The 23,498-nt window shown below is 40.0% G+C and overlaps 1 protein-coding gene across 2 annotated transcripts in view; it reads right to left on the bottom strand.

The window, feature by feature from the left end:
* TTC27 (tetratricopeptide repeat domain 27) overlaps window positions 1–23,498 on the bottom strand; it is a 178,992-nt gene that overhangs the window by 99,918 nt on the left and 55,576 nt on the right. For both annotated transcript variants that reach the window (XM_025354562.1, XM_025354563.1), the window contains exon 10: window positions 13,640–13,753. In XM_025354562.1, coding sequence (XP_025210347.1) covers window positions 13,640–13,753 — 114 coding nt within the window. The remainder of the gene's footprint in view (window positions 1–13,639; window positions 13,754–23,498) is intronic.

The raw sequence follows: 23,498 nt of genomic DNA, 5'->3' as shown, positions 1-23,498 counted from the left end.
ATGGTCAAATTTAGATACATCCAGAATTCCAAAAATAAAGAGAAAATTCTAAAAAATTTCAAAACAAGAAGAAAAGAAAGAACTTAAAACAAGACAAAAATCAGACTGCCATACTTATTAGCAAACTTGGATGACAGGAGATATTAAGGTGATGACAGGAGATATTAAGGTAATGACTTCATTTAAAGTCCTGAAGAAAAATGATTTTGCAACTAGAATTCTATACACCCAAACTCCTGAATTATGATGGAAAAATACTTTTCACAAAGACGCAAATTTAACTACATTTGTTCTTCATGTGAAAAAGTTACACAATGAGGCAATACAAAAAAACAAAAAAGGAAACAAGAAAGATAATGACTAACAGGAAAGAAGCAGTGGTAGCTGACCATGCAAAGTGCAAAAAAAAAAAAAATCAGTGGAGAATCCCCTGGACCTTGATTCTTGTGACAGCTTCCTTCAAGTGGCAAACACTTAGACACAGAGCACTGCATTTCCTTCTCCATGGGTCCAATCGCACCATTTGGTGTATAATCAATAATCAGTACACTCACAGCATCATCATTACAATGCTGTAAGATTGGGTTGAAGTTTTAAAAAATTCAACATATAGGCCAGACACAGTGGCTCACGCCTGTAATCCCAGCACTTTGGGAGGCTGAGGTGGGAGTATCACTTGAGGTCAGAAGTTTGAGATCAGCCTGGGCAATGTAGTAAGACCCTGTCTCAACAAAAATATTGCAAATTAGTTGGGCGTGGGGGCCTGAAACAGGAGGATCACTTGAGCCCAAGAGTTCAAGATTGTAGCGAGCTGTGATCATGCCACTGCACTCCAGCCTGGGTGACAGAGTAAGACTCTGTCTCAAAAAAAAAAAAATCTGAGCCAGGTGTAGTGGCTCACACTTGTAATCCCAACACTTTGGGGGGTTAAGGCTGGAGGATTGCTTGAGCCTAAAAGTCTGAGGCCAGCTTGGACAACATGGCAAAACCCTGCCTCTATAAAAAACTTAAAAATTAGCCTGGCATGGTGGTGGGTGTCTATGGTCCTAGCTACTGAGGAGGCTGAGGTGGGGAGGATCACTTGAGTCCAAGAGGTCAAGGCTGCACAGTGACCCATGTTTGTACCACTGCACTCCAGCCTGGAAAACAGAGCAAGACCCTGTCTCTGAAAGAAAAATATATATATATATAGAACAAACATACATGACAAAAATTACCCAACAGAATATAGAGTAACAACTCCAACAATTGAAAAATAACATAAAAATGGAAGAGGAGATGAGAGGTGTGCTGATTTCTTCCTTAGTTATAGTGTGGAATCAACAGATTCTATCCAAAAAGTTGACAAATCAAGAGACAGAAGTATTAAAGAAATGTAAATATTTAAAGTTATAATGGAAACCACTAGAATAACAACTAAAAAAGAAATAGCTAAAAGTGAACTCAGAATTGGGGAAGAATTTATATCTTTCATTTAAAATCCTCCTCAGTGAACTAATTTATTTTATTATATGCAGTACTAAAATTTTTAATATGCAGTTTAAAAATAAAATATTAATTAAAAGACACTTTCAAAAATAGAGGATTAGTTAAATAAGTTGTAGCACTTCTATTTAAAAGAGTGACATATGGCTGCTGGAACGAATGAGCTAGATTCACAAGTACTGGCATGCAGAGCTGATCAAGCTGTTATGTTTAGAGGGAAAAGGTATAAAGCAATGAAGACTGGATGATCCCACTTATGTCAAAGTATATTTATGTTTACGCACAGAAAGAGGTTTAGAAGGTACACAAATTGTTGAGACTGGAAGGCAAGCAAGAGGAAAAGGAAGCTGTTGTTTTTTACTTTCCACTTCCATATTGCTTATATTTTTATAATAAGCAGTATCATTTATATAATTAAAACAATTAAGAAGAGTGACATAGTTTAAAAAAACAAAACACACTTCACTACTACTGACCGTGGACTTGGTCCAGGTGTTACATCTAATTCCTGCAGAGTGTGGTAATTCCATCAGTATTAAAAAAAAACAAACAAACATAAAGGACCTCTTTCTCAAAATTATTCAAACACAAGTACAAGCCTCAGAGTAACAAATCCTGACAGTACATTACTGTGACTAATATTCCTCCAATCAAGGGTTTCATTATGACATACCCTTAATCATTACTAGAAATTAATGAGATAGGTCATGAGGGCCATATAAAGAAAGGACTACCAACTTTAAAGAGAAATGTTTCAGCCCACACAGCAGCAATAATCTCCACAATGGTAACAAACATGGTATTTTGGGTCTTCCTCCCTCCATAATTAACCATGATAAAAATCCCCACTCCTTCAAAGCATGCATGCAACTACACAGCATCAAGAACAGATGTTCTAAAGCTGGAGGAATCACATTAGCACACTTCAAACTGTACCACAAGGCCACAGAAACCAAAACAGCATGGTACTGGTACAAAAACAGACACACAGGCCAATGAAACAGAATAGAGAGCCCAGGAACAAAGATGCACACCTACAACCATCTGATCTTGGAGAAAGTTGACAAAAACAAGCAATGGGGAAAGGACTCCTTATTAAATAAATGGTGCTGGGATAACTGGCTAACCACATGTAGAAGACTGAAACTGGACCCCTTTCTGACCCCATATACAAAAATCAACCCAAGATGGATTAAAGACTTAAATGTAAAACCAAAAACTATAAAATCCCTGGAAGATAACCTAGAAAATACTACTCTCAATGTAGGGACTGGCAAAGATTCCATGACAAAGATGCCAAAAGCAATTTCAACAACAACAAAAATTGACAAACTGAACCAAATTAAACAAAAGAGCTTTTGCACAACAGAACAAACTATCAACAGAGTAAAGAGACAATCTACAGAATGAGAGAAAATATTTGCAAATGCACCCGACAAAGGTCTGATATCCATAATCTATAAGTAACTTAAACAAAAAACAAAAAACAACCCCGTTAAAAAGTGGGCAAAGGACATGAACGGTCACTTTTCAAAAGAAGACATATGCACAGCCAACAAGCATATGAAAAAAACACTTAACATCACTAATCATTAGAGAAATACATATCAAAACTACAATGAGATACCATCTCACAACAGTCAGAATGAATATTAAAAAGTCACAAAATAACATGCTAAAGAGGTTGTGGAAAAAAGGGAACGCTTATATACTGTTGGTGGGAATGTAAATTAGTTCAGCCATTGTGGAAAGCAGTTTGGCAATTTCTCAAAGAACTTAAAACAGAACTACCATCAGACTCGGCAATCTCATTACTGTATATATACCCAAAAGATTATCAATCGGTCTACCATAAAGACATGTGTGTGTATGTTCATTGCAGCACTATTCACAATAGCAAAGGCATGGACTCAACCTAAATTCCCATCAACAGTAGACTAAATAAAGAAAATGGGGTAGGCATGGCCAGGTACAGTGGCTCACGCCTGTAATTCCAGCACTTTGGGAGGCTGAGGCAGGCGGATCACCAGGTCAGGAGATCGAGACCATCCTGGCCAACACGGTGAAACCCTGTCTCTACTAAAAATACAAAAAATTAGCTGGGCATGGTGGCAGGCGCCTGTAGTGCCAGCTACTTGGGAGGCTGAGGCAGGAGAATGGTGTGAACCTGGGAGGTGGAGCTTGCAGTGAGCTGAGATTGCGCCACTGCACTCCAGTCCGGGCGACTGAGCGAGATTCTGTCTCAAAAAAACGGGGTACATATACACCATGGAATACTACAGAACCATAAAAAAGAACAAGATTATGTTCTTTGCTGCAACAAAGATGGAGCCAGAGGCCATTAACTTAAGCAAACTAATGCAGGGACAGAAAACCAAATAGTGCATACTCTCACTTGTAATTGGGAGCTAAACGTTGGGTACACATGGACACAAAGAAGGGAACAACAGACATTGGGGCCTACTCGAGGGTGGAGGGTGGAAGGAGCATAAGAACTGAAAAATTACTTAATGAGTACTATGCTTATTACCTGAGTTTCAAAATAATCTGTACACCAAAACCTGAGACACACAATTTATCTATCTAACAAACTTGCGCGTGTACCCCTGAGGCTAAAAGACAAAAAAAAAAGAACAAATATTCTAAGAAAAAAAAAGTCATTTAAAAATTGTGAAATCTGACTTCATTACCACAGTTAAGAAAGTCAAATTGCAGTATAAACAGACTCCAGGAACAGAAAACTGCAATAATCTCAAATTTCCAATTCAATGCAATGTCCTCCCAGAAATCCAAGGAGGAAGAAAAATTTCCCTGTTGGGCAAACATCTTCAGAGGCACAACTGCTTGGACAGGGACAGACTTTCACGACTTAAATTAACAGGTATAAGAGATAACCAAGTAATTAAATTCATTATCAAGATTATTTCAGTAATAAACATAAAACAATCTAACATTGATCTCCAAAGATGGAACTGAGTTTATCTAACACCAAGTAAAAGGAGTTTGATATGAAAGAAGACAGAGCTTGATATGAAAGAAGACAATGACAAATTTGGTTTGCACAATTTTTTTTTCAAAAATGTTTTGGTTTGGACATACATAAGATGGTCCCTTTGAATGTATGTAGTTTCCATTAATTTGCTTCACATTTGGATTACAAAATGTTTTAGCCCCTTTGTGTTGCTGTAACAGAACATTAGGATTGGGTCACCTACAATGAGCAGAGATTTTACTTCTTATAGTTCTGGAGACGGGGAAGTCTAAGATGGAAGGGCCTGTATCTGGAAAAGACCTCTTGCTACATGATCCCATGGCAGAGGCACAAGAGGGAGAGTGAGAGCAAGAGAGATAGAGGGAAGGAAGCCAAACTCATTCTTTTATCAGGAACCTAACCCCTGAAATACTGGCATTAATCCGTTAATGACTTAATCACCTCTTAAAGGTACCATTTCTCAATACTTTTGCATTGGGGATTAAGTTTCCAACACATCAACTTTGGGAGATGCACATGAACCATAGCATATAAAAGAAAAGGATGTGATCTTATGATAAAATGTTGAATATAAGAATTTAAGGGTGGGTGCGGTGTATCACGCCTGTAATCCCAACACTATGGGAGGCGAAGGAAGGTGAATAGCTTAAGCCCAGGAGTTCAAGACCAGCCTGGGTAATGTGGTGAAACCTTGTCTCTAAAAAAAATACAAAAATTGACAGACATGATGGTGCACACCTGTAGTTGGGAGGCTAAGGCAGGAGAATCAGGTGAGCCCAGGAGGTGGAGGTTGCAGTCCCGAGATCATGCCATTGCACTCCAGCCTGGGTGACAAAGTGAGACTCTCTCTCATTAAAAAAAAAAAAAGAATTTAGATCAGATGGGGACAGAAAGGCTGAATGATGATAGAGAACACTATTTTATACTCCACTGGTAGAAAAGTAGGGTATAAATGATTACTGAAGAATATAATCTTATTTTATTTCAAGCAGCTTCTGAATCATAGCCATTAAAATAGTTTCCATAAACATGATTTTCTTCATTGTCACTAACATCACCACTGCCTTGAACATGCAATACAAAATTGCAGCCTAAAATAATTTCAGAAGACAAGATGTTTTTAATAGATTGTCCTCATTTTGGAGTTCCTCCTTCTTCTGCGGATCTTATAATCATGATTTATTTACCTTTAGGTGTGGTGAAACATTTTCTTTTCAAGTTTGGCATGTCTCACTTAGAGATCTCTTCCAAAACTGCCATTCCTTAGGACTTGCCGTTGAAGCCTTCAGTGTAACTGCCTGCAACCGTGTAAGTCTGTGTAGTCCAGACTGTCACTAACTAGCCAGACAAACTGGGGCAAGGTTACCTGACTTCATCACACCTGCATTTCCTCAATACATAATAGAACAAGATCAAATTTTTCCTTAAGGGGGTCCTTTCTAGCTTATTTTTCCTCAAGTCTTTTTTTTTTTTTTTTTTTTCTTTTTCAGACAGAGTCTTATTCTGTCACCAGGCTGGAGTGCAGTGGCGCGATCTCGGCTCACCACAACCTCCGCATCCTGGGTTCAAGCAATTCTCCTGCCTCAGCCTCCTGAGTAGCTGGGATTACAGGCACCCGCCACCATGCCCAGCTAATTTTTGTATTTTTAGTAGAGACAAAGTTTCACCATCTTGGCCAGGCTGGTCTTGAACTCCTGACCTCAGGTGATACACCCGCCTCGGCCTCCCAAAGTGCTAGGCGTGATTACAGGCGTGAGCCACCACACCCAGCCTTTTCCTCAACTTTTAACAGTTTATCATTTTATCACTTTACACTGCTGTGGAAGGGAACAGATTTTCATAGAAACTAAAACAGAATTAAAAAAACACAAAACTGTCTTAATGTATACATGTAATTTTAAAATCATTTTCCTCTTTTTCCTCAGGGATGCAGTAACTTCAACAAACAAAGTAATATCAAGTTCTGAATCAGGGGAATTGGCAGAAGTTCAGATGATGAGCTAAATGCCTCAACATTGACAGAAACTTAGACAAATTGTACATTCATCCTGTCACATGATCTGACTAATTTCCAAGATTTCTGGGTTGGGGAAGTAAAGAGCATTTTCTACAGTACTACCCTGCGGAGGCAGAAGTAACAACTCTCTAATTCTGTTCTACAGTTAGTGGGCTACGCAACTCTCTTGATAATGCAGCATTTGAATGGCAAAATGAACGGACCCCAAATATAGTAAGGCCAATGCAAAGGAAAAATGCCAGAGCACAGTGATTTGACTCTTCTTCTTCTTCTTTTTTTTTTTTTTTTTTTTTGAGACAGAGTCTTGGTCTGTCGCCCAGGCTGGAGTGCAGTGGCGCAGTCTCGACTCACTGCAACCTCTGCCTCCTGGGTTCAAGCAATTCTCCGCCTCAGCCTCTCAAGTAGCAGGGATTACAGGCGCCCGCCACCATGCCTAGCTAATTGTTTTGTATTTTTACTAGAGATGGGGTTTCACCATGTTGGCCAGGTTGGTTTCGAACTCCTGACCTCAAGTGATCCACCTGCCTTGGCCTCCCAAAGTGCTAGGATTACAGGTGTGAGCCACTGCTCCCAGCCTTCTTTTAAATCCATGTTTCCCACTCAAAACACATTCTTGTTATTTGATATCTAAAAACATAATCTTCACAAATGCAGGTTTAGAATTGAAAAGATATATACAGGCTGGGTGCGGTGGCTCACACCTGTAATCCCAGCACTTTGGGAGGCTGAGGCGGGTGGATCACTTGAGGTCAGGAGTTCAAGACCAGCCTGGCCAACATGGTGAAACCCGTCTCTACTAAAAATACCAAAATTAGCCAGGCGTGGTGGCATGTGCCTGTAATCCCAGCTACCTGGGAGGCTGAGGTAGGAGAATCGCTTGAACCCGGGAGGGCAGAGGTTGCAGTGAGCTGAGATCATGCCACTGCACTCTAGCCTGGGTAACAGAGCGGGAGACTGTCTCAAAAGAAAAGAAAGAAAGAAAGAAAAGCTATATACTTATAAACACATAAAAGATTCACTTTTTTAGTTTAATTAGATGCTATAAAAGAAAAATGAATGCTGACCAACTTATTTTATGTGCCAAAGTTATTGAAAGAGATGGCTAAAGAGCAAATTATTTCTAGGTCAATATGTCCTTCACCAATAAGTGAATGTAGTCTAGCACTATTTCTATTAAGAAGGCCAAAACTAGCCTGACCAACATGGCGAAAACCCAACCCTACTACAAATACAAAAAATTAAGCAGGCGGTGCATGCCTGTAGTCCCAGCTACTCAGGAGGCTGAGACGGGAAAATCACTTGAACTCAAGAGGCAGAGGTTTCAGTGAGTCGAGATCACGCCACTGCACTCCAGTGTGGGTGGGAGAGTGAGACCTCCCATCTCAAATACAAACAAACAAAAAAAGAAGGCTGAAGTTTTAACAACAACAGAGACTTAAACTTTTTCCATAATGTAAAAAAATGTATTATGTGTATTTCCTTAAATAAACTATGTTTTAGTCATTTCAACATTTTACAATTTTAGTGTAAACTGAATTTTTAATAAACTTTAAAACAATGGTGTAATCCACCATAATTGAAGATGCTAATCAACTACATCTTCACCTTCCCTCTTTGCTCTACATGGTGAGGTCTAGCTGCGGGAGTGGGGACAACAGATTGCCTTGAACTATCAGCTTTTTCAGCGTCACCTCAGCTAGAGAGCACCTAGCCTGAGGTCATGCCCCTTCCTGAGGCTGCCCATATCCAGTGATAGGGAAGAGAAGGCAGAGGACAGGTCCAGCCATTTCAGCCCAAGGAGACAGCAAAGTGGGAAATACTGTAGGCTCCACTGAGCCAACACCTTGGATTGACATTTTCTTCTGCTTCTTTCTATTTCTTGTCAACAGGTGTTGCACCCTAGTGACATGAATTTTGTGTTTAGATTTGGGTCCCATCCCCAAAATATCTCATTATGTATATGTAAATATTTCAAAGTCTGAAAACAATCCAAAATCCAAAACATTTCTGGTCCCAAGCATTTCAGATAAGGGATACTGAACCTGTATCAACGGTTTTATCACCAATGATATTAATCATAATCACGAGGTTACCGTAGTGTTTGCCAGTTTTTTCCACTGTAAAACAACACTGCTTTGAACTGTACAGGTTCGCTTATATATGGGTTTTCATCCGCCTCTGCCGTCCATGAGACAGCAAGACCAATTCTTCCTTTTGCGCCTCCTCCTCAGCCTACTCAATGTTAAGACAATAAGGAGGAAGACCTTTATGGTGATCTACTTCCAGTTAATGAATAGTAAATATATTTTCTCATTTTTTTCTTAATAGCGTTTTTTTCTCTCTGCCTTACTTTTTTTTTTTTTTTTTTTTTTTTTAACGAGACGGAGTCTCATTCTGTCACCCAGACTGGAGTACAGTGGCACAATCTTGGCTCACTACAACCTCCGCCTCCTGGGTTCAAATGATTCTCCTGCCTCAGCCGGCTTACTTAGGATATAGGCTAAACTGCTATAACAAAAAGATCAAAAAGTAGACTTGAGCAAGACAGAATTCTGTTTCTCTTTCATTTATAAATTCAACAGTGCTATAGTTTGAATGTGTCCTTTAAAAGTTCATGTGTTGGCAACTTGGTGACCAATGCAACAGTGGTGGGAGGTGGGGGCTCTACCCTCATGAATGGATTAATGCTGTTACCATGGGAGTGGGTTAATTACCATGGAAGTGGCTTTGTTATAAAAGGGAGCTCTCTCTTGCATATACTTCCTTTTGCCTTCTACCTTTCTGCCAGGGGATGACCCTCACCACCTCCTGGCACCATGGTCTTGGGCTTCCCAATCTCCAGAACTGTAAGAAATAAACTTCTTTTCTTCATAAATTACCCAGTCTGTGGTACCCTGTTATCACAGCAAAAAATAGACTAAAACAGTGAATGGCTCAGAACTGCTAAAAGGGCTCAGCCACCTTCAAAACATCTGTGGTCTAAGTTGGCGGCCCAGTTCTCCTGATTTCCCAGCCAACGGGAAGGGACAAAGTACCAGGAGAGCACACATTCCCTTTTAAGGGTATGACCCAGAAGTGGTACATATTACTTCATCCACATCCTACTGTTCACAACTTAGTTACCTGGCCTCTCCAACATGCAAAAGAGGACCGGAAGTCATATGCCTGGATAAAATTCAGGAGGTTCTATCACTAAAATAAAGAAGGGGGCCAGGCACGGTGGCTCATTCCTGTAATCCAGCACTTTGAGAGGCAGGTGGATCACCTGAGGTCAGGAGTTCAAGACCAGCCTGGCCAACATGGTGAAACCCCGTCTCTACTAAAAATTCAAAATTAGTTGGGCACAGTGGCGCGTGCTTGTAATCCCAGCTACTCAGGAGGCTGAAGCATGAGAATCGCTTGAACCTGGGAGGCAGAAGTTGCAGTGAGCCAAGATTGCACCACTGCACTCCAGCCTGGGCGACAAGAGTGAAACTCCATCTCAAAAACAAAAAGACCGGGGAGCAGGGAGAATGGATATTGAGGTTCTAAAATTAGCATTCTCTGACAGAGAAACCCCACTTCTGTTTTTATCACAGCATTCTGTCTGTGGATTTATTTTTAATACAGCAACAAATAATATGCTTAATACTTATTCAAATGAGCTAAAATTTTGTCACAATAAGAAATTTAGAATAAGACAGGCCGGGCACGGTGGCTCATGCCTGTAATCCCAACATTTTGGGAGGCCGAGGTGGGCAGATAACTTGAGATCAGGAGTCCAAGACCAGCCTGGCCAACACGGTGAAACCCCATCTCTACTAAAAATACAAAAATTAGCTGGGTGTGGTGATGGGCGCCTGTAATCCCAGCTACTCGGGAGGCTGAGGCAGGAGAATCGCTTGAACCCAGGAAGCAGAGGTTGCAGTGAGCCGAGATCATGTCACAGCACTCCAGTCTGGGTGACAAAGCAAGACTCTGTCTCCAAAAAAAAAAAAAAAAAAGTAAATAAGTAATGAAAATGTACAATTACACCCCATAAAATAAAACAGGAATCCATGAGTTCACAATCAAGTAAATAAATACATGGAAAAACAAATGAGAAGAGAAAGCTCTTCCTTACAGTAGAATACCAATTTAAAAAATTATTAAAGAATCATGGAATTAGAAAATTACCTGTTGGCAATACATAATGCTAACTTATGCAGAGAAGATACATCAATAAATAATAAAACCAGGCCAGGCACAGTGGTTCCCACCTATAATGCCAGAACTTTGGGAGGCCAAGGCAGGAAGATTGCTGGAGGTCAGGAGTTTGAGACCAGCCTGGACAACATAGTGAGATCCCGTATGACAAATTAAAAAACTATCCAGGCACAGTTGCATGCACCTATAGCCCTAACTAGTGGTAAGGCTGAGGGCTGAGACAGGAAGAATATTTGAGCACAGGAGGTGAAGGCTGCAGAGAGCAATGATCGCACCACTATACTCCAACCTGGGCAACAGAGCAAGACCCTGTCTCTAAGAAGAAATAAATGAATAAATACACACATTTTTTTAAATGCTAAAACCTCCTCATTAGTATAGTGGCAAGTAAAAATAAATAAATAAAAATATAAAAACAAAAGAATAAATGCTAAAACCTATGGGTGAAAGTTAGATGACAAATCAGATGGTCTCAGAGTAACTCCCTGTGTTAATCTGTTTTGTGTTGCTGTAAAGGAATACCGGAGGCTTGGTAATTTATAAAGAAAAGATGTTCATTTGGCTCATGGTTCTACAGGCTATACAAGCATGGTACCTCGGCTTCTGATGAAGCCTCAGGAAGCTTTTAGTCATGACAGAAGGGGAGGGAAGCAAGTGGATCACATGGCGAGAAAGGAAACAAAAGAGAAGCCAGGCTCTCTCAAACAAGCTCTCACATGAACTAACAGAGGGAGAAGTCACTTACTACCGTGGAGAAGGCATTAGGACATTCATGAGGGGTCTGTTCCCATGACCCCAACACCTCCCACCAGGCCCCATCTCCAACAATGGAAATCACATTTCAACAAGAGATATGAAGGGGACAAATACCCAAACGATACCACTCCCTGAAAATGTTTATTAATTACAATAGGAAAAGACTAACTTTACTAACACTAACTTCACGAACACAAGCTTACTGAATGATCAAATAACATTCCCAGTGACAGCATAAGTGAACATCATGTGCCACCTGAGGGGGGAAGAGTACTACATTATTTCTATAATATGACAGCCAAAATTCTATGACCTGAATCAAATAATGAAACTTCAGACAAACTCTAACTGAAGGGCAGTCTTCAAAATAACCCATAATCTTCAAAAGCATCAAACCCATCAAGGTCAAAAAAGGACTAGGAATTGTTCTGGAATAAAGGAGCCTGAAAGGATATGACAGTGAAATGCCAGGCTTGGATCCCTGTGCTACAAAGGACGTTATGAGGACAAGTTGTTAAAGCCTAAACAGGATCTCATGGTGAAGGGTATATGGGAATTCTTCATACTGTTCTTATGACTTTTATGTAGGTTTGAAATTTTTATAAAATAAAAATAAATTTTTGGCTGGGCACAGTGGCTCATGCCAGTAATCCTAGCACTTTGGGAGGCAGAGGCAGGCAGAGCACTGGAGGCCAGGAGTTTGAGACCAGCCTGAGCAACATGGTGAAACCTCCATCTCTACTAAAAATACAAAAATTAGACGGGCATGGTGGTGCATGCCTGTAATCCCAGCTACTCAGAAGGCTGAGGCATAAGAATTGCTTGAACCCCAGAGGCAGAGGTTACAGTGAACTGAGACTGTGCCACTGCACTCCAGCCTGGGCAACAGAGCAAGACCCTGTGTCAAAAAAAATTTTTTTTTAAAAATCACTTTCATTAATTACTATAGTCTGAATGTGTCCTCCAAAATATATATGTTGAAACTTAATGGCCAATGTGAAAGTATTAGGAGGTAGGATGTTTAGGAAATTATTAAATCTTGAGGGCAGAGCCCTCATAAGCCAGACTAGGGCCCTTATAAAATGGTGTAAAAGGATGGGTTCACTCTCTTCCACCCTTCTGTCATATGAGAACACCCAGACAGTGCCATCCACGAGCAACGAGGCTTTATCAGACACCGAATATGCCAGCACCTTGATCTTAGACTTTCCGGCCTTTAGAACTGTGAGAACATGAATTTCAATTCTTTATAAATTAAATTACCTAGTCTCAGGTATATTGTTGTAGCAGCACAAACAGACTAAGACACTGACGTTATGAAATCCTGTATCTATTGCAAGATTTTCCATTTTTCTTGGTAATAAATTTGCATCATGGATAGTTTATGAGAAAATATGTGAAAGAGACTAAATGCTATTGACTCATTGGATAGGAATAAACATTAGCATTAAATGAAGAACGTTACTTGAATATGGATTAATCTTACATGTGGTTAGTTCATTAATGAATATTTTTTGCATCAGGATGAATTTTATTTCTTTATACAAGCCATACCTATGGGGCTGCATATCTTTATTTATTTATTCTTATGTTGTCTCTTTTAATGCTTACCATAAACCTGTGTTATTATTATTATTTTTTTTCTTTTTTAATTTTTTGAGACAGAGTCTTGCTCTTGTTGCCCAGGCTGGTGTACAATGGGATGATTTTGGCTCACTGCAACTTCTGCCTACTGGGTTCAAGCAATTCTCCTGCCTCAGCCTCCCAAGTGGCTGGGATTACAGGCACCTGCCACCATGCCTGGCTAATTTTTGTATTTTTAGTAGAGATGAAGTTTTGCCATGTTGGCCACGCTGGTCTCGAACTCCTGACCTCATGACCCACCTGCCTCAGCCTCCCAAAGTGCTGGGATTACAGGCGTGAGCCACCGTGCCCAGCCTAAGTGCTGTTATTATTATTAACCTCTTTTACAGATGATGAAAATGAGGTTTGGAGAGGTTAAGTACCGAGTTCACAGAGCTGCTAAGTCACAGAGCTGGGCTTTGGAACCAAGAAGTTAAATTATAGAACTTATTCTCTAAACAGTAACAAATTATTTGAGTAAAATGTAAGCCGTCTCATTCTTTCATTCATAGCAAACATGTATGCTTATTGATAGCAATAGAGAGTTGGAAGAAGCACACAATTGCCACATTAATTCCTACCTGTGTCTGCCTCATTGCCCGTTCCACTCGGCGTGTACTTCCTCTCTCAAGTTTTGTCCGGAGGATCAAGGCCGATGTCTGAATGGCCCAGAACTTTGGTTGTGAAAGCAAACACTGATAGAAGCAGGAGGAAAAAAACATAGAAAAGAGATAAGCTAGGTGATCTCATTCTGAATAGGACAAAATTAAGTCTTCCAAAAATATCAGGGTACAGTTAAACACAGATTTGAAAATCTTCCCAGTGAACAAAAAGTTCTCTTTTTCTCAATTTGTATTACAGAAATCATTCTAAAACATATGAGAATGCTTTCTGGCATTCGTTAAGGTAGGGAGTCTCCAATTTTAATGAAAATGCATTCCTAGAAGGGGCATCTTAACAAAGACTGGCCTATATCAAAACCGAATATGCACACAGTGAAACCTAACCCCAGAGAAAGCTGTGACCACCATTACTCAGAGAATATAGTAGAAACCATCCAATATGATCACAAATGTAGTGGGAAACAAAGCGAAAGTACTGGATAAGTGAAAACAGGGACAAAATGTACTATGGATAAACACTGACTCCTTGGTATAACAAGCACAATTTAAACTCTCTTTGATGACAACTTGGAATCTGATATTGTCTCTGGGTTATCATTCACAACAATTACTTTCAGTAAAGATTACTACAAATAGAGGAGAAAGATCTGTTTATTTATCTGAAAGTTGATGCCATCCTTGGTCCTTCTCTTGTTTCAAAAAGTCAGGTCTGGAAAACATCTTAAGAGTACAATTAACCACTGAAAATGTAGCTACTCATTAGAAGCACCTGGGACGTTTGGTATTCTAAAAGCACATCAGATCTCTGAGAGCAGGATGTGGCTGGCAGTTTTGGTGGCTGTTTTTTGTTGTTGTTTTTTTTTTGAGACAGGATCTCACTCTGTCACCAAGGCTGGAGTGCAGTGGCATGATCACGGCAAGCTACAACTTCGGCTTCCTGAGTTCATGCAATCCTCCCACCTCAGCTACCCGAGTAGCTTGGAAGGCAGACCTGCACCACCATGCCCGGCTAATTTATTTTATTTTAGTTTTGTAGAGACAGGATCTCCCTATGTTGCCCAGGCTGGCATCAGTGTTTTTTAAAATACCACTCCCCTCCCCCACCCCAAGTAATTCTCAAGTGTAGCAAACTTTAAGAACTATTAGGCTACGATAAAGTATTTGTCTTTTATCAAATTCATTCATAACTCCAAACTCTCATTAAAGGTTAGCAAGAAGTCCTTCAGCCTATAACTCCTTACAGTTCATTTCACTCATTTGTATTACCTGCTTGACTCCTATAGGCATTTGAATTTTTAACCTCTAATCTAGACTAACTTCCTTCTAATCTAGACCAACCCCCTTACAATTAAGAGGAAAACGAAGCACCAACAGGTTAAATTACCTGCTCAATATCACACCTCTATTAATAGCAAAAGCTGGTACTAACACTTAGTATCCTAAGCCCCAGTACACCTTTATATTATTTTATAACATTTTCTCCAAATAAACTTGTGCTCATTTAAATAGCTAAATTAAGATATGACTACTTCCTGGACATGGATGATACTACCATAGAAACATTAGAAAGTAGAGTAATGTAAAAAGAGTACTCAGTAAAGAGCCTTGGAGATGGTGAAGGAAGAGGATTAGGTAAAGAATACATGAATAAGAGAGGAGAATCAAAAGAATGGAACCTTAATGAAATTTGTTCATTACTTCACTTGAGCACCTACTCCCTACGTGGCAGTGTGTACTAGGCCCTAAGGACAGAAGAGCAAACAAAACAGACAGGATCCCTGCCCCCATAAAACATACATTCTAATCTTATTATTCTATAATTAACTTTGCAAATTAAAATATTTTTATCCCCTTGAAATATAGTTTCCAAGATTAATGTATAAATTCATCTCATTGGCCTCCATTAACTTAAATCTACAAAAAGAATGAATTTACTGACATAAATAGGTGCATATGGCCCTATAAAAATATGAATGATGAAAGAGAAGACATTAAAAAAACTAATTCTTTAAAATGTGCAACACTACTTGTCAGATTTTATTATAAAATGTGATCTCAAGAATTTTCAGGCAGGGCGTGATGGCTCACGCCTGTAATCCCAGCACTTTGGAAGGCTGAGGAGGGTAGATTACCTGAGGTCAGGAGTTCGAGACCAGCCTGGCCAACATGATGAAACCCAGTCTCTAATAAAAATACAAAAAGTTAGCCGGATGTGGTGGCAGGTGCCTGTGATACCAGCTACTCAGGAGGCTGAGGCAGGAGAACTGCTTGAACCTAGGAGGCGGAGGCTGTGGTGAGCTGAGATTGTGCCATTGCACTCCAGCCTGGGCAACAAGAGCAAACTCTGTCTCAAAAAAAAACAAAAAACAAAAAAAAAGAATTTTCAAAGGAAAGGACTTTTCTCATTAGGTAAATCTGCAAAACTGATTCCACTACCCACAATGGGTCACATCACTGTCTTCATTTTCTTTTCATCTTATTAAAGGGATTATCATCTGTAATCCCATGACAACAGAATGGAAGAGTACTGAGGAAAGGGCTCTGTAAAACAGTGGGAAAAGTCTGCAGAGTAAAAGATCAAGAGGCATCCCAGCCCCACCGAGTGACCTGGGGAAGTTACTCGATCTCCCTGGATGTCTCACTTTCCTCCTCTCTAAAATTGGAGCAGCATTCCCATCTCTCACAGAATTGGGAGCATTAAGTATAAATAAGTAAAGCTTAATGGAGCCTATGAGAGTTCCCACTGAAGAGCACATCTGGCCCCTCCAGGAGCTCCAGTGTTAAGCTCACCCTTAACAGAAAATCTCTCTCCGGAGTGGGCATGGGCAACAGTGCTCACCTTCCAACCACACTGATCATTCTGCCAGCAACTATGGTGCAGCTCAGCCCATGGGCTTGTAAGAGTTAAAACCCACCTTTAAAAAGGTTGTCCCAAAGGCTTGCGCAGCAAAGGGATGAAATATCTTCCTCAGATAAACAACAAAGTCACACTGTTTCCTACACTGGTATGAGAACAGGAGGCTTGCCTAAGATTTTTATTTGAAGGTCAACCAAAACATTCTCACTAAACACTGAAAATAAGATACAATCTGACAGACATTTGAAAAGCTTTGAGGAAGGAACTAACTGGATAATAGCATCACTAAAGAATGTAATGATGTCTATTTGGCTGGGAGATATAAAGACTTGAGAAAGTCTTTCTGAAAGAAAGCAATTGCACATAGGCTATATTCAATATATTTTATAAAACACTGCTGCCCATGAGGTGAGAATTGATCATAATATGGGACATTGGGTAAATAAGAAGAAAACTAAACAGGCAATATGTTGATTTATGAAGCTCTATTGACTTATTAGAAAATGGCATTTTAAAAAAATTTCAGCAACCAAATGCAATGGAGAGAACACCAATCTAACCTACCTAAGCAGCAGGCCAACCCCAGCTGGTGAGAGCTCCAGCCATAATCTACACAAACATCTGGATAGAGTTAACTCAGAGTCTTCACCATGTCCCCCAGCAGGGGGTTACTGCTCTTATTTCCATTCCATGTAGAACTTGAGAAGTGATCACCCCAATGCCGACAAGGCTGGCTCTGTCTCATTTAGGTCTTGGCCTAAATGCCACTTTGTGAGGGAGCCTTCTCAACCACCTCATCTAATGACTCCACCTCTATTCAGTGATTCTTTATCACTGCATCTAGTTTGGTTCCTCCAGGGCAGAAGTCCCAGCTATTTGATTCCTAGTGCCTTACATACTGTCTGGTACACTGCAAGAAAGGGATAAAAAGAGGGACAAAGAAAGAGACTTTTCCTTTGTCTTCTGTTACAAAGGGACAGGGGCATAAAAAGGTGGTTCTTCTGAAACAGAAATGTAAACTAACAGTGACTGGTGCTTATGAAAATCAACCTAATAGATTCTTTTTTGGAGCATTCCCTAGATAGAATTGGGAACATATGCTCCCAAGGACACAATATTGTAAATAACAACTAGCTATCATGACACAATACTTTTATTACTATGACCTAGGCAATCTGGGGTCTACATAGGCTTTTGTAAGGCAGCTCAGAAACTTAAACACTACTTAAAATATTTTTTCTTTAAGACAACACGTACCACATGCTAAAAAAGGAAAAAAGAAAAAGAAAATTACTTTACGGCTGGGTGAGATGGCTCAACTATAATCCCAGCACTTCCGGAGGCTGAAGCGGGAGAATCACTTGAGACCAGGAGTTTGAAATCAGTCTGGGCAGCATAGCAAGCCCCTGTCTCTACAAAAAAATTTATCAAATTTGCTGGGTGTGGTAGCATGTCCAGGTAGTTCCAACCACTCAGGAGGCTGAAGTGTGAGGATCACTTGAGTCCGGTCAAGGCTACAGTGAGCTATGATCATACTACTGCACTCCAGCCTGGGCTGAAGAGAGTGAGACCCTGTATCAGAAATAAAAATCGTAATATTCCATTTGCTTCATGGCAAGTAAAAATTAAGATTAATTATTACTGGCCAGTCACAGTGGCCACTTTTGGGGCTGAGGCAGGCAGATCACTTGAGGTCAGGAGTTCAAGACCAGCCTGGCCAGCATGGTGAAACTCCATCTCTATTAAAAATAACAAAAATTAGCTGGGTGTAGTAGTGCGCACCTACGATTCCAGCTACTCAGGAGGCTGAGGCATGAGAATCGTTTGAACCCAGGAGGCAGAGGTTGCAGTGTGCCAACATCATTCCACTGCTCTCCAGCCTGAGTGACGGACTGAGACTGTCTCAAAAAAAAAAAAAAAATTAATTCTTTCCTAAACTAGCTTGAATTCCTCTACCGTCCCAGCCATTATCTATGTGCCCTTGAAAAAGCAGGTTAAGCTCTGTGGGACTAAAGACGTCTTATTCATAAAGAGAAAAATGTAGACTAAAAGTTGACCAACCACCTCCAAAATTCTGTAGTAAGGAAGAGAAATTAAGTAATGAAGGGAAAATAAATTCCTAAGTTCAGCTTCGTCGGATTTTGGTTATTTTCTATTTTAACATTAAGCTAAATGCAATTATTACAAAGTTCATATTTACTGAAATATCTTATAAGCACATTTCTTTACTATTCAGTAAAAGTGTAAGAAAGAAGTACTTGAGAACAGCTAAATTGCTCAGATGCCAAAAATTAGTAAAGATAAAAGAAGAGGTTGTAATTATCAAATCGTGACTCATCAGATTTGGAATGGTGTCTTACATATTAAGAGGTTAAATAAGCACAGAGTTTCAGCCTTGATTATAAGAGGCAATGCGTGACTGAGTACATAGACCTAAATATAAGCTAATATAATTTGTTATTACCATAGAATTCTAGCTACCCACTATTTCTTTTTGTTGGTTTGTTTTTGAGACAGTGTCTCACTCTGTTGCCCAGGCTAGAGTGCAGTGGTGCAGTCTTGGCTTACTGCAACCTCCGCCTCTCAGGTTCAAGTGATTCTCCTGCCTTAGCCTCCCTACAGGCACTTGCCATGACACCTGGCTAACTTTTTTAATTTTCTGTAGAGACAGGGTTTTGCCCAGGCTGGTCTCAAACTCCTGGGCTCAAGCGATGAGCCCACCTTGGCCTCCCAAAGTGCTAGGATTACAGGTATGAGCCACCACGCCCATTGGCTACTCACTAATTCTGTGAGTGGAAAACAAAATACATCAGGGAATAACAGGAACTGTAAAACTTTTAGTGACCACTGTGCATTCTGTAGAAGATACTTTATGCTATCTTTGTATGAAAAAAGTAAATCTAAGCATTAGAAAAAATTCTCTCCAAATTAAATATAGTATTCCACATGATTCAGCAATTCCATTTCTGGGTCATGCCTGAAAGAACTGAAGTCAGATATTTGCAGACCAATATTCCTGGCAGCATTATACACATACCCAAAAGGCAAAAACAACTCAAATGTTTGTGAAGGAATGGATGATAAAATGTGGTATAGGCTGGGTGCGGTGCTCACGCCGGTAATCCTAGCACTTTGGGAGGCCGAGGTGGGTGGAACACCTGAGGTCAGTAGTTTGAAACCAGCCTGGGCAACATGATAAAACCCAGTCTCTACTAAAAACACACAAAAAAATTAGCTGGGCGTGATGGTGGGTGCCTGGAATCCCAGCTACTTGGGAGGCTGAGGCAGGAGAATTGCTTGAACCCGGGAGGCGGAGGTTGCAGTGAGCCAAGATCGCACCACTGCACTCCAGTCTGGGTGACAGAGCAAGACTCTGTCTCAAAAAAAAAAATTAAATTAAAAAACAAAAAACAAAAGACGTGGTATAGAAACAACAGAGTATCAATCTGCTTTAAAAAGGAATCGCATTCTGATATACACAACACAGATGAACCTTGCGGACACCATGCTGAGTGAAATCAGTCACAAAAGAACAATTTTTTTTTTTTTGAGGTGGAGTCTCGCTCTGTTACCCAGGCTATAGTGCAGTGGTGCAATCTTGGCTCACTGCAACCTCTGCCTCCCAGGTTCAAGCAATTCTCCTGCCTCAGCCTCCCAAGTAGCTGGGATTACAGGTGCATGCCACCACGACCGGCTAATTTTCGTATTTTTATTTATTTATTTTTATTTTATTTTATTTTATTTTATTTTGTTTTTTGAAACAGAGTTTTGCTCTTGTTGCCCAGGCTAGAGTACAATGGCGCCATCTCAGCTCACTGCAACCTCTGCCTCCTGGGTTCAAGGGTTCAAGCGATGGTCCTGCCTCAGCCTCCCGAGTAGCTGGGACTACAGGCGTGCACCATCGCGCCTGGCTACTTTTTATATTTTTAGTAGAGACAGGGTTCCACCATATTGGCCAGGCTGGTCTTGAACTCCTGACCTCATGATCTGCCCGCCTAGGCCACCCAAAGTGCTGGGATTACAGGCGTGAGCCACCACGCCTGGCCTGACTTTTTATATTTTTAGTAGAGATGGCATTTCACCATGTTGGCCAGGCTGGTCTTGAACTCCTGACCTCAGGTGATCCACCCGCCTTGGCCTCCCAAAGTGCTGAGATTGCAGGCATGAGCCACTGCACCTGGCCTACAAAAGAATGAATATTTTATGATTCCCGTTAAATAAGGTACCTAGAGTAGTCAAACTCATAGGGATAGAAAGTACAATGACAGTTGCAAGGGCTAAAGGGAGGGGAGAAAGGGAGTTATTGTTTAATGGGTGCAGAGTTTGGGAAGCTGAAAAAGTTCTGCACATGGATAATACTGATGGCTGCACAACACTGTGAATGTACTTAATGCCATTGAACTGTACCCTTAAAAATGGTTAAGATGGTACATTTTGTGTTATGTATATTAAAAAACATGTATTTTACAAAACCATTACTGTTAAAATCCTTAAAAAGACAGAGCAGGCTGGGCATTAGGGATTTGGGAGCATTGTATATATGCATACTGGATGCTTCATAAAAAATATTATTAGTAGCTGGGCCTAGTGGCTCATGCCTGTAATCCCAGCACTTTGGGAGGCCAAGACAGGAGGATTGCTTGAGCCCAGGAGTTTGAGATCAGCCTGAGCAACACAGCTAGACCCTATCTCTAGAAAAAATAAAAAACAACAACAAAAAAATTAACACAGTGTGGCAGTGCACATCTCCGGTACCAGCTACTTGACAGGCTGAGGCAGGAAGATCGCTTGAGCCTGGGAGGTCCAGGTTGCAGTGAGCTGTGTTCATACCAGTGCACTTCGGCTTGGGCAACAGAGCAAGACCCAATCTCGAAAAAAAAAAAGCAATCTTACATTCAAATTTAGTATTGCTAAAAACATAAAACATATAAAGGACAAAAATATAATTACACCCAAAATAATATTTCATTACTTTTTTTAAGCCACTAATAATTTCTTTCTTTCTTTCTTTTTTTTAATAGAGACAGATCTTACAATGTTACCCAGGTTGGTCTCGAACTCCTGGCCTCAAGTGATCCTCCTGTCTTGGCCTCCCAAAGTGCTGGGATTACAGGCATGAGCCACTAGGCCCAGCTACTAATAATATTTTTTATGAAGCATCCAGTATGCATATATACAATGCTCCCAAATTTCAGAATTTATTTCCCAAATTCTGGGTTATTTTAGCACATGAAAAGGCTCTGATATGTTTCCATATAATTATAGTAAACACTTTATTTTTAATTATTTATTTCTCCCAAGGGACACATTTTTAAGAAGATACAAAATACATGTTGTTAATTCTTTATTTCATATTTTTATTCCAATAATTCATACTCATATTTCAGAAATGCTACGAAAATTTCTGAACAGTTCGCTCTAAAACTGGTCCTAAATAATAGAGGTTACCAAAAGGCTGACAACTAGAGAGTTAGCCTCTTGTTCTGAGAAAAATGCAGTAACTACTCAACTGCAAAAGCCACTAAAATGGTGGTTCTAACCAGAATTTTATTTGTCCTGGATACAAGTTTCCTGTTTTTGCTGTTTTGTTATTTATTTATTTATTTTTATTTAATAAACACATAACACATTCTATGTGCTGGTCAGGCACTGGTCTAAGTGCTTTACAATCTTTTCATAAAAAGAAGTGCTAACTATGGTCCAGCGTATCACTTTTTGTTTTGTTAGAGCTTTACTGTCCTGTTTGACTGTCCGAAGGTCTCAAAGATGTTCTCCTACATTCCTCCTCTAAGAGCTTTATAGTTTTGCTTTTCACTTTTATATATTCGATCTATCTGGAATTACATTTTATATACAGTATGATGTTAAGATGCCCATTTTTCCTATAGAGATATAAATTATCTAGTAATTATTGAAAAGTCTATCCTTTCTCACTGTATTACAACTCCACCTTTGCCATAAATCACATGAACTGTATCTGTATGGATCTGTTTCTAGACCACTGGCTGATTTATATTTCCTTGTGTCAAAATGTCTTAATTCTGTGTTTTTAAAGAGCATAAAAATAACCTCAACAGCTTGGTAAAACACAGAGTTCTTGGCTCCAACCTCAAAGGTTCTGATTGAATAGGGTTTAGGGTGGAGCCGGAGAAATTCCATTTCTAACAAGCTCCCAGGTGACGCTGATGCTGCTGGTCCAGGGACCCCAATTTGACAAGCACTGTCTTAAAATAGGTCTTGCTATCTGACAATAGAAGTCTTCCCCTACAGCTCTGTTCTTCAAGACTGCCTGAGCTATATCCTTAGCCCTCTGCATTTCCATATGAATTTCAAAGTCAGCTTTAGTTCCATGAAAAAACAACAGAAACAATAAAAACAACAAATTCAAACTGCTGGGGCTTTCTTAAGGATTGATTAATTATGTAGGTTAATTTGGAAAGACTTGAAATTTTAAAACATAAAGTCCTCCATGAACAAGACATACCCCTCCATTTATTTACATCTTCAGTAATTTATCTTAATTATGTTTTATAGATTTTTTTTTTTTTTTTTTAGACAGAGTCTCACTCTGTTACCCAGGCTGGAGTACAGTGGTGCCATCTCAGCCCACTGCAACCTCCGCCTCCTGGGTTCACGCGATTCTCCTGCCTCAGCCTCCCAAGTAGCTGGGATTACAGGCGTTCACCATGACGCCTGGCTAATTTTTTTTTTTTGTATTTTTAGCAGAGACGGGATTTTACCATGTTGGCCAGGCTGGTCTTGAATTCCTGACCTCAAGTGATCTGCCTACCTTGGCCTCCCAAAGTGCTGGGATTACAGGTGTAAGCCACCGTGCCCAGACAGATTTTTAGTATAGAGATCTTATAAATCTTTTGATAGGCTTATTCCTGGGAATTTGATGTTTTTTGACACTATTACAAATGCTTCTTTTCTCTTTTTAATTTTTAAAAACCATGGTAA

This window comes from Theropithecus gelada, chromosome 13, assembly GCF_003255815.1.
Source record: "Theropithecus gelada isolate Dixy chromosome 13, Tgel_1.0, whole genome shotgun sequence".
Classification (NCBI taxonomy): domain Eukaryota; kingdom Metazoa; phylum Chordata; class Mammalia; order Primates; family Cercopithecidae; genus Theropithecus; species Theropithecus gelada.
Note: the sequence above shows the minus strand (reverse complement) of the source record. Positions and strands in the feature narration are given on the sequence as shown.